General features: G+C 40.8%; 1 protein-coding gene across 1 annotated transcript in view; it reads right to left on the bottom strand.

Annotated features, from left to right (window-relative positions):
• The window catches only part of aida (axin interactor, dorsalization associated), a 94,664-nt gene that overhangs the window by 62,106 nt on the left and 16,502 nt on the right, over positions 1 to 16,056 (bottom strand). The window contains exons 2-3 of the mRNA XM_080193059.1: positions 4,099 to 4,168; positions 1,204 to 1,257 (exon numbers count right to left, since the gene is read on the bottom strand). Of these exons, the coding sequence (XP_080049185.1) occupies positions 1,204 to 1,257; positions 4,099 to 4,168 (124 nt within the window). The remainder of the gene's footprint in view (positions 1 to 1,203; positions 1,258 to 4,098; positions 4,169 to 16,056) is intronic.

The raw sequence follows: 16,056 nt of genomic DNA, 5'->3' as shown, positions 1-16,056 counted from the left end.
GGACATAAACAGGACTTCGCAAGTTGGCAGGGCAGTGAGTGGAGGAGTGTCACAAGGATCAGTGCTGGGGGTTCAGCTATTTACATTCTATATTAATTATTCAGATGAATAGACAGAATAATGTATCAAATTTGAGGATGAAGAGAGATACAGACAGGTTAAGTGAGCAGGCAACAAGATGGCAATTGGAGTATTAAGTAGGGAAGAGTGAAGTTATTCACTTTGGTCACAAGAATAAAAAAGCATAATAATTTTTAAAACGTGAGAAACTTTGCAGGTCAAGGAGATTTGAGTATAGAATCCATAGAATCTACAGTGCAAAAGGAGGCTATTCAGCCCATCGAATCTGCACCAACCACAATCACAACCAGGCCCTATCCCCATAACCCCAGGCATTTACCCTAACACTAAGGGCAAATTTAGCATGGCCAATCCACCTAAACCATGTATCTTTGGAGTGTATGCTTGTGCAAAGAATACAGAAAGTTAATAAACAGGCGCAGCAATTAAATAAGGTGGCAAGTGGCATGTTGGGATTGAACTGCAAGAATGAATAAGTCTCGTTACAATTGTACAAGGTTTTGGTGAGGCCCTATCTGGAATATTGTGTGCAGTTCAGTTGCCACATTTAGGAAGGATATACTCACATTGGAAGGGTTACAGTGAATATTCATTAAATTGTCCATGGATGAGTTGAGAAGAACAAGAGGCAATCTCATTGAAAACTATAAACTTCTGAAGGAGCTTGATTATGGTATGTAGATAGAGTTCATTTCTGCTGGTCTGGGCCCAATCATTTAGGATTGAAATTAGGAGAAATTTCTTCTCGCAAAGAGTTGTGAATTTCTACTCCGGAGGGTTGTGGATGTTTTATCGTTGAATATATTTAAGGCTGCAATAGACAGATTCATATAACACTCTCAGGAAATGAAGGAACTGGGGAGTGGGCAGGAAAATTGAGTTGACGTTCAAGATCAATTATGACCATACTGAATGGTGGCGCAGACTTGATGGGCAATATAGTCTACTTCTGTTTCTATTTCTTGTACTGTGTGCAAAAGAATACTAATCCATCATAATTTCACTCATTTGAACAAACTCATGACTGAAACATCCCACAGAATTTCTACTGCTGCCAGAAATCTGAACATCACATAAATTCAATGAGCATGAATATTTACAATGTTGTCCAATTAGTCGTACCTGTAAAGCTGAACTTCGTAATTCAAGGCATGTCGCTATTTTGCCAAGTGTTCTCTGTGAAAAAGGGAAAAGTATTGTATAATCTTTTGGACAGGAGAAAGGACGTTTACAAGAGCAAGGACAATGTTTATTATACCAGAGGCTTGCTACAGAAATATTTATATAAGTTTTTAGAAGCCTTAGCTGAACTACAAACAAATTATTTGGAAATGTACCAGAAGATCCCACAAACAGCAATGAAATGAATAACTAATTAATAATTCCAGAATATTGATTGGTAGTGGAATCTTAACCTGACATGGCAAGAACCCCTGTGCTTTGAAGAGTGAAAAGGGACTTTCAAGTCACTACTCAAATCACCACAACTGGCAAACATGGGTTGTTTTAATAGTTCATCATTTTTAATTCATTCGTGGGATATGGGTGTCGTCGGCTGGCCAGCATTTGTTGCCCATCCCTAGTTGCCCTTGAGAAGGTGGTGGCGAGCTGCCTTCTTGAATTGCTGCAGTCCATGTGCTGTGGGTTGATCCACAATGCCAGTAGGGAGGGAATTCCAGGATTTTGACCCAGCAACTGCGAAGGAATGGCGATATTTCCAAGTCAGGATGGTGAATGGCTTAGAGGGGAACTTGCAAGTGGTGGTGTTCCCATGTATCTGAAGGATGAAGAGAGCATTTGAGACCAAGGTTGTGACAGAGCTTGGACACTCAATGTCTATTCAGCCATTTTCTATGGTTGCTATAACTGTTGTTAAGCCAGCATTTTTTTAATCTGCCTGTCTGGTATTCAGTGCAACTTTAATGCTTCAACTCTGCTTGCGCCATCATTCGTTTGTTAGGGTGGGAATGGAAGCAGTCTGAATTACCAGACACCCTCTTGGATTTCAACTCCTGGCATTATACTGCACTGGATCTGGACTTAAATACTTTCTATCTTCACACCTTGGCAGACTTAGATAATGGGCTTTCCAGTTCACAATATCCTGCTGCTTCTGACAAAGCTAGCCAGAAGTTTTATTTTTCATCTAAAGAATCTCCGCACACAATCACAACTATCCAGCTCATATAACTGGAGTGTCCATGTCTTCCATTTTATATCAATTATACTGAATATACAGCACAGAGGCTGTCTACATAGTACTTCATTTTAACTCAAGCCTACTTTCATCTTTCTTCATCTAAATCTATCAGAGAGGAAAACTTCCAGCTGAAAGAAAAGCCGGTCGTCTTGTTTCAATTTGAAACCATAACAAGAATTCCTTAATTATCAGCATCTCATATCATCATAAACTGCAGTGAAGATTGACTTTCAAATAGCAATTGCAATGCAAGTGCCTCCCAACGCCTTGTCTTCCACCATCTGGATGGACACATGGGAACACCACCACCTTCAAATTGCTCTCCAAGCCATACCATCTTGATTTGCCATTCCTGCACTGTCGCTAGGTCAAAATCCTGGACTTCCCTTCAAACAGCACTGTGGGTATACCAACACCACATGGACTGTAGCAGTTCAAATCACCCAGTACAATTAGGGAATAAATGCTGGCCTAGCCAGTAATGAAAACACCCTGTGAAAGAGTAAATAGAAAAATGCAGCCATTTAGTCCATCACACTTGTCCAGTGCTGGTTTTTCATAAAATATACAGCAAAGAAACAAGTCAACCATCCAACCAGTCCATGCTGGTGTTTATGCTTCACAAAAGCCTCTTCTTCCCAGGTAAAAGCAAAATACTGCACTTGCTGGAATCTGAAACAAAAACAGAAAATGCTGGAAAGTCTCAGCAAGTCTGACAGCATCTCTGGGGAGAGAATAGGGCCAACATTTAGAGTTTATATAACCCATTATCAGAGCTCTCCCACCCTTCTTCATATAGCACCAAGCATTATTTTTATTTATTTCTCATATGCTTAACACCACCAAAGGCAATTAGAGATGGACAATAAAACCAAAAAACAAAATTTAGCTTCACCATCAATATATCTGGGCTACTGACCTCAGCTACGCCTTTGGGTAATGAGTTCTATATTCTTTTCACATTGGACAAGTTTCTCCCGAAATCTCTAGTGGACTTATAAGTGGCCATATCATATTTATGGCCCGTAGTTTCCAGGATATTAATGGTTGGCAGGCGGAGGTGTTGTTCAACGATGGTAAAACCATTGCACGTCAAAGAGGGTGATAGTCAAGCTCTCTCTTGTTAGAGGAAGGTCAAACCTTGAACTTGTTTGCTGTGAATGCTACTTGCTACCTTTTAGCCCAAGCTTGAATGTTGTCCAGCACTTGCTGTATGTCAGCACAGATTATTTCATTATTTGAAGAGTTATGAATGGTAAACACTTCACAACCATCTCTGTTCCTGGCCTTAACATGAAAATAATGTAATATGTGCAAGATAACTGATGTAATAGCAGAACATTAGGAACACCACCCTGAGAAACTCCTGGTGTGTGCGCAGGGTGGTTTTCTGGACCAAAACATTGAGGAATCACAGAACAGGTCATCCAAGACTGGGTACTGTGTAATAGGAAAGGAATAATTGGCAATCGTGTTGTACAAGGTCCCTTGGGGGTGAGCAACAATAATATCACAATTTGTTAACTGGATGGAGAATGACGTAATTGATGGAGACTAGGGTCCTGAATCTAAATAAAAAAACCACACTGGTGCAAGTTGGCCATGATGGAGTGGGAAATATTACTTAAAGGAATAGGTAATAGTAAACATGCCCTAGAACTGAGATGATTGGCCTCCAATAACCACATCATCCTGTGCTAGGTATGACTCCAATCAGTGGGAAGTTCCCACTCCCTCCTTTGCTGGCAGGCATCTTTGGATCTCTAGTAATGAGCACTTAAATCAGAATGCACATAGAACAGTAACATATCACTTACCTTTTGGTCTTCTGAGAATTCAGAAGAATTGGCTGTTGACTGCACTTCCTTCTGCAAATGCCTGGCTAGTCTGTGTAAATACAATTTTCACAAATTGCATTTTAACATTTTAGTATGTCACTGTGCAACAAACTATGGATAAAACCCTGAAGTTCCTTATTGGAGAAAGTACAAGCATTTCATATACCTGTATACATTATTCTATTCTATGAAGTCATTACCAAACTGTATAGTCTCATTTTATGTTCTGCATTCTCGGTAATTTTATCAAGACATTGTGATGCCATCTCGAATACAAATGCACATTTCGGTAATACATTTTGGTAAGGTTAAACAAACTAGGATTGTATTTCCTGGAATTTAAAAGGTGAAGAGGTGCTTTGATCAGAGCTTTCAAGGTATCGGGGGAACGGATAGAGTTGATTGGAGAAAATATTTGCGCTAGTTGGGGTGTCTAGGATGAAGGAGAATGGTTTAAAAAGCAGGGGTGAAATTAGGAAACTTTGAGTGGTAAAAATTTGTATTTCTCTTGCATGAATGGCAATTGATTCTAGATCAATTGTTACTTTAAAATTTCAGACGGATGGACCTTTGTTAGTTAAAGGTATTAATGGATACTGGGCAAAGGCAGGTGTATGGAGTTAGGTCACAGACCAGCCATGATTTCACTCAATGACAGGAAAGGCTTTGTGGGGCTATTCCTGTTCCTTTAAGTATTATCTAATAAGAGCACAGAGCAAAGTCTGATTAAATGTCAGCTTGGCTCAGTTGGTAGGTTTCTTCATTCTCACTCAGATAGTGAGGTTCAAATACCAAATCCAGCAATTTAGCATCTAATCACTGTGCCACTTAGTGGTTTCCATGGTGACTAATTTAGCACCTAATCACAGAGAAGGGGAGTTCGGCATTAGTTGAGTGCTATTTGGCAGATGAAATTTTAAGTTACGTTGTCCACCTGTTCAGGTAGGTATTAAAGATTCAAAAAAACAGAAAGGAGTTTATCACCACCAACACTGGCAAAATGCTAGTTCATTGAACTGTTATTTCTAGAATGTTACAATGTGGAAATTTGTCTCTGTAAAAGAACTGACTACTCTATATTCTATATTAATGCTCCTATTTTCAAAAAGCATACACATGCCTACTTACCTTGAGAAGAATTAGTACAATTTTATACCAAGGATCACAGCGAAGTCAGAAATTATTACACCAGTTAACACTGGTAGACAATGATCTTAGCCACAGGACATGGCAGTGCCCGAGACCCTACTACCTTCATCAATTTTTTTTTCCCATAAGATCAGTAATGGATATTCACTCTGATGATTGTAAGGTTTTCAGTAACATTTGCAATATGTCTTTATCACTTCTGGATCAAAGTCCTGGAGGTCTTGCCCAACAGCGCTGTGGAAGGACTTTCACCACATGAATTGCAATAAGGAGATGGTAACATGGTGATAATGTCACTGGACTAGTAATCCAGAGGCTAATCCTACCATGGCAGCTATTGCATTTAAAATTCAATAAATAACAACCTACAGTTTAAAAAGCTAATCTCAGTAATGGTGACCATGGAAATCATTGCCAATTGTGGTAAAAACCCACCTGGTTCACCAATATCCTCGAGGGAAGGAAATTAGCAGTCCTTACCCGATCTGGCCTACATGTGACACCAGACCCACACTAACGTGGGTGACTCTTAACTGCCCTCTGAAATGGCCTAGAGAGTCACTTAGTTGTGTCAAACAGCTATGAAGTTTAAAAAGCATTAGTACAGGCAATGGAAATGACAACAGCAAGCCCAGCCCTATCAACCCTGCAAAGTCCTCCTTACTAAAACCTCAGGGCCTGTACCAAAATTGGGAGAGCTATCCCACAGATTAGTAAAGCAAAAGTCTGACAGTCATAATCTTAGATGATGTTGCTGACATCACCATCACCATCCCTGGTATCCCACTGACAGAAACCCCCAACTCTCCCTGCCATGCCACAGCTGATGAATCACTTGGAAGAACAGAAGCAGCGCTGAGGGCAGCACAATCACATAATGTACTCTGAGTGAAGGATATCAATATCCATCACCAAGAGTGGCTCAGTAGCACCACAGCTGAGTGAACTGGCCGAGTACTAAAGGATATAGCTGCAAGACTAAACCCATGACATGTTGTCACTCTCAACAAACCAGCTGTACATTTATTCACAAACGTATTGGCAGGAATTATAGAATTGAGTACAAGAGGCCCTTCTGCCCGTCGAGTCTGCACTAACATGCGAGAAGCACCCGACCTCCCACCTAATCCCATTTACCAGCACATGGTCCATAGTCTTGAATGTTACGATGTGCCACATGCTCAGCCAGGTACTTTTCAAAGGATGTAAGGCAAATTGCCTCTCCCACTCTCCTAACCTCACCAAAGTTCATACAACTTCAACACAACTTCCCTGCTTTTGTAATCTTTGCCTTCACTGATAAAGGCAAGTGTTCCATATGCCTTTTTCACCATCCTACTGACATGCCTTCCGCCTTCAGAGATCTATGGACAAACATGCCAAAGTCCCTTTGTTCCACAGAATGTCCTAGCGTCATGCCATTCATTGAATACTTCCTTGTTGAATTACTCATTCCAAATGTATCACCTCACACTTTTCAGGGTTAAATCCCATTTTCCACTTACTTGTGGAAAGTGGATATTTTGGCCTTGGAGGGAGTGCAGAGGAGGTTTACTAGGCTGATACCGGAGTTGAGGGGGTTGAACTATGAGGAGAGGCTGAATTATCTAGGCTTGTACTCGTTAGAGTTTAGAAGAATGAGGGGAGATCTCATCGAGACATACAAGATGATGAATGGGATGGATAGGATAGAGGTGGAGAGGCTCTTCCCGCTCAGAAAGGACAGTAGGACTAGAGGGCACAGCCTCAAGATAAGGCGGGGGGGGGGGTGTGGTTTAGAACGGAGTTGAGGAGGAACTTCTTCACTCAAAGGGCGGTGAATCTCTGGAATTGTCTGCCCGTTGAAGTGGTGGAGGCTGCCTCGCTAAATATATTTTAAGACGCGGGTTGATAGGTTTTTGATAGGCAAGGGGATTAAGGGTTCTGGGGAGAGGGCGGGAATGTGGAACTGAGACACGACAGATCAGCCATGATCTTATTGAATGGCGGGGCAGGCTTGAAGGGCTAGATGGCCTACTCCTGCTCCTATTTCTTATGTTATGTTCTGTCCATTTGACCATCCCCTCTTTATCTTGTTGCAGTCCAATGAATGATCTGTTAACCACTTGCTTTGTGTCATCTACAAATTTACCTATCCTACCGCCCACATAGTCATCTATGTCATTCATTTAAATGAAGAAGAGGGGACCCAGCACAGATCCACATTTTGCCACTGGACACTAGCTTCCAGTCACTAAAGTTGCTTTCTGTCTTCACCCTCTGTCTCCTACAACTGAGCCACTTTGAACCTACTTTATTAAATTACCTCGTACCCCACATGCATTTGCCTTCTTTAGAAATCTCCCACGAGAGATCTTATCAAAAGCTTTGCTATAAACTACATCAACTAAACTACCCTCATCTATACATCTGGTCACCCCCTCAAAAAATTCAATCAAATTTGTTAGGCATGACCTTCTTGTGATGAGGCCATGCTGACCATCCCTGATCAAGCCTTGCCTCTACAAGTGGAGATGGATATTCTCCTATGGAATTTTCTCCAATAGATTCCCTACCACTGACATGAAACTCACTGGTCAGTAGTTGCCTGGTTTATCTCTACAACCCTTCTTAAATAGTGGAACCACATTAGCTGCTCTCCAGTCCTCTGGCACCACCTCCATGACCAGAGAGGAATAGAAAATTTGAGTTAGAATCCCTACAATCTCCTCCCTTGCCTCTCACAGCAGCCTGGAACACAATTCATCCAGATCTGATTTGTCCACTTTAAATCCTGTCAACACCTCCAATATCTTTTCCTTCGGGCCAGCTCCTGTTCTACATTCAGGAAGATAGAACATAGAACATTACAGCGCAGTACAGGCCCTTTGGCCCTCGATGTTGCGCCGACCAGTGGAACCAATCTAATGGCCCTCTAACCTAAACTATTCCAATGCTATCCATATGCCTATCCACTGACCATTTGAACGCCCTTAAAGTTGACGAGTCCACAACTGCTGCAGGCAGGGCATTCCACGATCTTACTACCCTCTGAGTAAAGAACCTACCTCTGACATCCATCCTATAATTACCACCCCTTAATTTAAAGCTATGTCCCCTTGTGTTAGCCATCACCATCCAAGGTAAAAGGCTCTCACTGTCCACCCTATCCAATCCTTTGACCATCTTGTATGCCTCAATCAGGTCACCTTGTAACCACCTTCTCTCCATTGAAAATAACCTCAAGTCCCTCAGCCTTTCCTCATAAGGCCTTCCCACCATACCAGGCAACATCCTGGTAAACCTTCTCTGCACCCTTTCCAATGCCTCCACATCTTTCTTATAATGCGGCGACCAGAACTGTACACAATACTCCAAGTGCGGCCGCACCAGAGTTTTGTACAGTTGTAACATGACCTCACGGCTCTGAAATTCAATCCCTCTACCAATAAAAGCTAACACACCGAACACTTTCTTATCAACCTGGGTGCCAACTTTAAGGGAGCTATGCACGTGTACCCCAAGATCTCTCTGCTTGTCAACACTACTAAGAGTCCTTCCATTAGCCCTATATTCTGTACTCCTGTTATTCTTACCAAAGTGAATCACCTCACACATTTCCGTATTAAACTCCATCTGCCACCTCTCGGCCCAGCTCTGCAGCTTATCTATGTTCCTCTGCAAACTGTAACATCTATCCTCACTGTCTACAACTCCTCCAACTTGTTCCCAACGGTGGGGAAGTCCAGAATCAGGGGTCATAGCTTGAGGATAAGGGGTAAACCTTTTAGGCTGAGGCAAGGAGAAATTTCTTCACCCAGACAGTGGTGAATCTGTGGAATTCTCTGTCACAGAAAGACCAAAATGCTATATGATTACAAGGAGGAATTGGTACTAAAGGGACCAAAGGAAAAGGCGGAATCAAGTATTGAATTTAGTGATCAGCCATGATCAGAATGAATGGTAGAGCCGACTAGAATGACCAAATGACCTATTCCTGCTTCTATTTTCTATGTATGCCAAGGGGCATACACGCGGTGGGTCATGCCAGGGCTGCTCTTGGATGTTGCCTCGAGAGTTGCCTAGTGCTTCACGTCGTTAGTGTATGCTTAAACTGGACCATGTGATGGGCGACACAACAGCTCAGTGACTATCACTGTTTGCTGTGCAGATACGTGGATTTGGGCCAGTGTCTGCGGGAGTTTGCACATTCTCCCCGTGATTACGTGGGTTTTCTCCAGGTGCTCCGGTTTCCTCCCACACCCCAAAAACGTGCTCCTAGGCTGATTGGGGTAACAAATTATCCCTAAATTAGTCTTCCCCCAATCTTCCCCAATAGGCGTAGACAAAGGTCATAGGTAGAGGAGGGCACTCAATGTTAAAATGGCAGCATGGGCTCGTTGGGCCAAAGGGCCTGTTTCCCGTGTTGTGTTGTTCTTTGTTGTATGTTTGTGTGTGTGTCAGTAACACAGTGACTGGTTAGCACTAATGCTTTAAGCACCAGGGACCCATGTTCGATTCTGTTTCAGTTCAGCTGACTGTGTGGTATTCGCACATTCTCCCCATGTCTGTAAGAGTTTCCTCTGGGTGCTGCAGTTTCCTTCCACAGTCTAAAGAATTGTAGCTTAGGTGGTTTATGCATACTAAGTGTGTGGGGTTACAAGAATAGGTCTCACCAAAAATATATCCCCAGTAAAGAAGAATCTCAAAGTGGGATAAACCAACCATGGCTAACCAAGGAAGTGGAGAGCATTAAGTTGAAAGAAGAAGCATATAAGGAAGCAAAAGTCAATTGACTTGGGTAACTTCAGAATTCAAAGGAGGACTACAAAGATAATAAAGAGAGGGTAAAGTAAACTAGCAAGAAATATAAAAACTGACAATAAAAGCTTCTTTAAATATATAAAAAGGAAGAGAGAGGTCAAAGTGAACACAGGCCCCTTTGAAAGTGAATCTGCGAAGATAGTTATGGGAACGAGGGAATGGCAGAGGAGATAGACAGATGTGTTGCATCAGTTTATATGGTGGAAGATACTTTGAACATTCTATTACTACTAAAGAATATGGGAGTGGAATTAAGTACCATCACTATCACCAGAGAAGAAGAAATAGAAAATGCTGATGTTAGAGGGGTTTAGGATAACCTGGGATTGAAAAGACTAATAGATCAAGAAAATCTAACTTAGCGTGAATATAGTATAGAAAAAGTGCAAAGTACCTGGAGTTAAAGATACAATTTACATAGAAAGACATATAACCACAGTTAGAGAACTTAAACATGTATTTTTGAAAACATTATATTCTGTATTAAAAGCGTACACCTTGGCTAATGAAACGCTACGGCATGAAAGGATAGAGCTGAGCAAGAAGAATCACATTCCTTGAAATACAATACAGCTACTGACTGAAGCAAAAATGACTTATCAGTGTGGGCTTCAGACAGTACAAGCTTCCCACACAGTAGAATGAATAGAGCAATACAATTTTCCTGATAAGGGGTTGCTAAGTAGACAGAGGGAATAGAACTTTTGAAGTCTACGGATCTACGTATTGGGGTTGCTTGAAGACATTGGGCAAGAACTTTCAGACTCTACAGACCTATGTATTCTCATGCTGCCAGAGAGTAGAATGTTATCGGACAAGGTAAATGATTCATACTAAAATGATTGGATCACCGCCAGCTAGGATGAGCAAAAGATGCGGGCAAATGATTTTTGCAAAGTGTATAATTTTGGTAACAATGCAATGAAATATTTTGGGCTGCCCCAAATTGTTCCTCTATGAATGTGGACCAGGCCAGGGCAATAAAGTACACCTTCAACCAGAACAATTGTGCGAGTCCTTTGTGCTTGGGTCTCCCCAAAAACTCCTACAGAATTGGCAGTGAGCAGGGTTGTTCACCAGATTCTGCCAGCAAGACATACTTCCTATTTTGGGCGAGTATGTCAGAGCTATAAATTGAGCAACCTGAATAGGGATAAGGGAGCTAGAATCATAGAAACTCTGCAGTACAGAAAGAGGCCATTCAGCCCATCGCGTCTGCACTGACTACAATCCCAGTCAGACCCTACCCCCATATCCTTACATATTTACCCACTAATCCCTCTAGCCTACGCATCTCAGGACACTAAGGGCAATTTTTAGCATGACCAATCAACCTAACCCGCACATCTTTGGACCGTGGGAGGAAACCGGAGCACCTGGAGGAAACACACGCAAGCACAAACTCCACACAGTGACCCAAGCCAGGAATCAAACCCAGGTCCCTGGAGCTGTGAAGCAGAGTGCTAACCACTGTGCTACCATGCTGCCCCACTACGGAAAACAGTATTTCATGAATGAAGTTGTGCTAATGGTGGTGGGGGAGGAGGGGGTACAAATAAGGACTTTTGCACTGCCCTGAGTAGCAGAACTAAAAGGCTGTGTGAAGAGAAGATTAGGGGATAGGAGTATGCACTAATACAGGGGAGCAAAGACAGACTTTTAAAACCTCAGTAGCAGAACTAAAAAGCTGTGCAACCCATCTAAGGATGCGCAGAATAGAGAGGGAATAGAGGTAGATCTGTGCATCTCTCCAAGTGCACGGCTGCAGGATACTAGGGGGTGAGCACCACGCAATATACTGATGTCAGCCGGTAAAGAGACAGGGAACCTCTAGGGGGGCCGCGGAGGCAGTTTAACGCAAGTACAGAAAATTAATAAAGAAAATGGTTTTAAAAAATGACTTGGAGTCTCTCAAAGCTATGCAAAAAACTAAGTAGCTGGGACAGATTGATAACAGACCATGCATAGTAAGGAGCAGGAGTTCAAATCCTCACTAGCCTCACAAAGAACTTGAAAGGGGCCCTCTGCTCAGGGGATAGCGTGTAGTGTGTGTTACAGAATTGTGGGAGACTATTGAATTATGAATTAATTGGCAAAATGCAAAAAAAAGCCTGAAATTGAGCTGATAGTTTGAGTAGATTTTGCATTTCAGGAGGCGATTGCTGTTGCATTAGATCAAGGACAAGAGCTGTCAAAACCATTGTTTGTTTTTATTTTAATATTTATTGCGGGCAGTAAATGCTATACTTAACACTTTGGTTTAACTTCAAAGAGACTAAGAAAGTGCTAAATCTGTTAAAATTTTAAAGTTGTTAAATGTACTCGTATTTGGAATTTGGTTACAGTTTAGAAAAAGAATGAAGGCTACTATCTTAAATCAATTTTCCTTATTTTCTTTCAACGTTATATTTTCATTCCAGTTTAGAACGTCGAGATCAATGAAAAGAAGATGCTGTGGAATGAATGACTGAAAGCTTCCATTTTCATTGTGTATGTGTTTAATAAAGTACTTGTGTGGATGTTTTTGTTATGTTGCTTGCTTTAAAGCTTTATTTTTTCCCCCAACTGAGATTTTACAATAATGGGTTCGAGAGAGAGTTTAGAATCAAATAGGAATTGGATTGGATTAAAGTGTAAACTGAAATAAGCTAGGTTATAGAAATTCCTCAACATGAGTATAATTGATGGCCATGCTTTTTCCTTAAGAAAATATTGGATATCGATGCATATATATGTGTGGGAAGTTACTTTGAACACAATCTGTGGAAAGTAAATTGAAATTTTAAATTCAGATTATATAAATTCAAGTTTGAAAATAACCAATTTGAACTCTGGATAATCTTGGGTTCAAGCTGAAAAACGAAAAGATTTAAAGCTTGGAGGAAGCCACGCGCTCTTTCCTTCATCTTATTCTGGAGAAATTGTAGCAGCATATTTGTCTCGTGTTTTTAACTGACAGAGAATACACCATCTTCTGTTCCTACTGTGGCAATTGAGAATTTATATATATTGGAGATTATAAATTTTATTTCTTAATTTGATAGATTTCAAGCTCTATCACCTGTAAGAAGCTGGAAATGGAAAGCGACTTGTTTAAAATTTATGAACTGTGGCTTTCTTTATATTGCATATTAAGTTCCTCTTGGAGTCTGTAGGAAATTTAACTATTTCAGCAAACAATTGATTTGATTTTAAATCACTCTGAAACTTGTGTCTGTGTTGGTTTATGACAGATTTATGGAAACAATTAAAACACGCAAATTTGAAGTGTAGGCTGAAGGGATGTGGAACAAGTGAACGAATATGATAGTCTCAATTTGGTTAGTTAAAATTTGGGACATTTGAAACAATAAATTTGGATTGATTTTGGATCAAAACGTTTTGTTCAATGGTATATTCCTGATACAGCTGGCAACAAAAAGATAATATTATAATTAGACTCTGAGAAAGGAATTAGTTCCAGGTTTTGAATGCTTGCAAGGTTTTTTCTTTAAAAAAGTGATGACATAATGACGTCCATTTGAGAACTTTATTCCATCCCTTCTAAAACCAGCAGAGAATTAATCAATTCCGTCCTGAGCAGGGTGGATCACTGTGTTTCTGTTTTGCAGGTAACTACAAATAAAAAAAGATTTGCAGTAGCTTCCTGACATTTGAGGACTTATTTGTAGATTTTTAATATGGCAGAAATTATCAGCCGGAATCAAAATCTAGTAAAAGGGGAGAGGGCATCAAGTGAGGAGTTACAAAAGACAGAATGGAGTGCTAGACTGCATTCACCACTATTGAACAACTTTTAGCAACAGCAATGATCTTAGGGCTGTATGACAACGATGGGAATTAATACACTGCCACAGTGACCCAACAACATTTTAGTTACTGTAGGGTGTGGGTGTTAGTGAACTAATCACAAGGCTGGGAGAAGTAATTCCAAACACACCCTATTGCAAATTTTGAATATAGGAAGGTTGAAAACTGTATCAGATGCAAGGCGGGCTCGATGGGAAAGCCTAATCCTACTGCTAAACTGACATGCTATTCTAATTAGGTACAAGAGAAATAACCCAGTGGGATAGATGAACACTGATGGAAAGGAACAGGTATGTGATCTACAAATCAGATGTGAGATGAGATACTGGGAACATAAGAACATAAGAACATAAGAAATAGGAGCAGGAGTAGGCCATCTGGCCCTTCGAGCCTGCCCCGCCATTCAATAAGATCATGGCTGATCTGTCGTGGCTCAGTTCCACTTTCCCGCCCTCTCCCCATAACCCTTAATCCCCTCTCTTATCAAAAACCCATCAACCCGCTTCTTAAAAATATTTAGCGAGGCAGCCTCCACCACTTCAACGGGCAGAGAATTCCAGAGATTCACCACCCTTTGAGTGAAGAAGTTCCTCCTCAACTCCGTTCTGAACCGCCCCCCCTTTATCTTGAGGCTGTGCCCCCTAGTCCTACTGTCTTTTTTGAGCGGGAAGAGTGTTTCCACCTCTATCCTATCCATCCCATTCATCATCTTATACGAACTGGGAAATAGAAGAACTGTTATAGGAGGCTGATAGTCGAAAAGAATAGGACAGAATTAGAAGTGGAATTCATTTGATGGATAATGAGAACAATAACGGTGATAGAGAGACATTTAAAAGGATTCTAAGAGGAGAAAAATAATAATAAAAACGCAGTTTAAGTGGTAGCTGTGGACGTAGGAACAAAGATTTTTTGAAAACAGAATTCTGATATAGGAAAATATGCAGTTAGCAAGTTACTTTAAAAATGATGCTATTTAAGAACAAAGAATAAGCAAAAATAGATTACTGTCTGGGATCAAATGGAAAAGTCTGATTTCTGTTTCAAAAATGTTCTGAAGCAAACTGAATAGAAGTAATTGAGAAGATAGAGACTGGAATTTAAGCAACAAAAGGGAATTGGGATTAATTAATTCAATTAATTGGAACATTTTAACTTGGTAGTAATGTATATTATAATGAAAGGCAAGTATAAACGGGCTAATAAACTGATAGATTTCACCAAGTAAAAGCTGTGCCCTTGTCTATGTTTTTAAGTGAGCAGAATTTGACCGCCATCAGAAGTATCAGGACCATACATGGTTAGATTGGGAAAGACTTCAAATCTTTTGATAAGATCACCTGAGGGTCAAGGAGTTAGCATGAGATTGAGATACTGTATGTGTAGATGGGTTATATGTGAAGTGTATTATGTAGGAAATCAGTCCAAATTGGATCCATCTAATAGTTTGGAAGGGCTTGCAACGATACATTTAAGAACAGGTCTCAGACATGCACATTACCTGACAAACAACATGGTAATGGGGCCAGTAGAGTCTAACAGCACCATTAAATGGTCAAGGCTCAGGCACGGACTATAGAGAAACTCATTTCAAAACAATTGGGGCAGAATTAAACACATCAGTACCTATAAAAGAGTAAAATTAAAATGAAAGTGTAAATAATTTGGATTTGTAAATGGGCCACTAGAGTAGCCCAGGTCATGGGACACAGAAATAAAAATGGCACGATTAATGTGATAGTAATTTAGGGCTGAAAGGCATTTTTGTTTGTAGCTATAGGATACTACAGCCACAAAGGGATGCCTTAAACATCTGGTACTTCCCCAAAAAGGACCAAAGTGAATGGATCATCCGGACCACATCAGATAATTGGCATGCAACTAGAGTCAGAGTTTACAGCATGGAAACAGGCCCTTCAGCCCAACTTATCCATGCTGCCCCCTTTTTTTTTAAGAAACCCCTAACTTAACCCCAATTGCCCACATCCCTCTATACCCATTGTACCCATGTAACTATCTAAATGCTTTTTAAAAGACAAAATTGTACATAAGAACATAATAAGAACATAAGAAATAGGAGCAGGAGTAGGCCATCTAGCCCTTCGAGCCTGCCCCGCCATTCAATAAGATCATGGCTGATCTGAAGTGGCTCAGTTCCACTTTCCTGCCTTCTCC

Source organism: Carcharhinus amblyrhynchos, chromosome 7, assembly GCF_965287045.1.
Source record: "Carcharhinus amblyrhynchos chromosome 7, sCarAmb.v2.hapA, whole genome shotgun sequence".
In the NCBI taxonomy this organism is placed as follows: Eukaryota; Metazoa; Chordata; class Chondrichthyes; order Carcharhiniformes; family Carcharhinidae; genus Carcharhinus; species Carcharhinus amblyrhynchos.
Note: the sequence above shows the minus strand (reverse complement) of the source record. Positions and strands in the feature narration are given on the sequence as shown.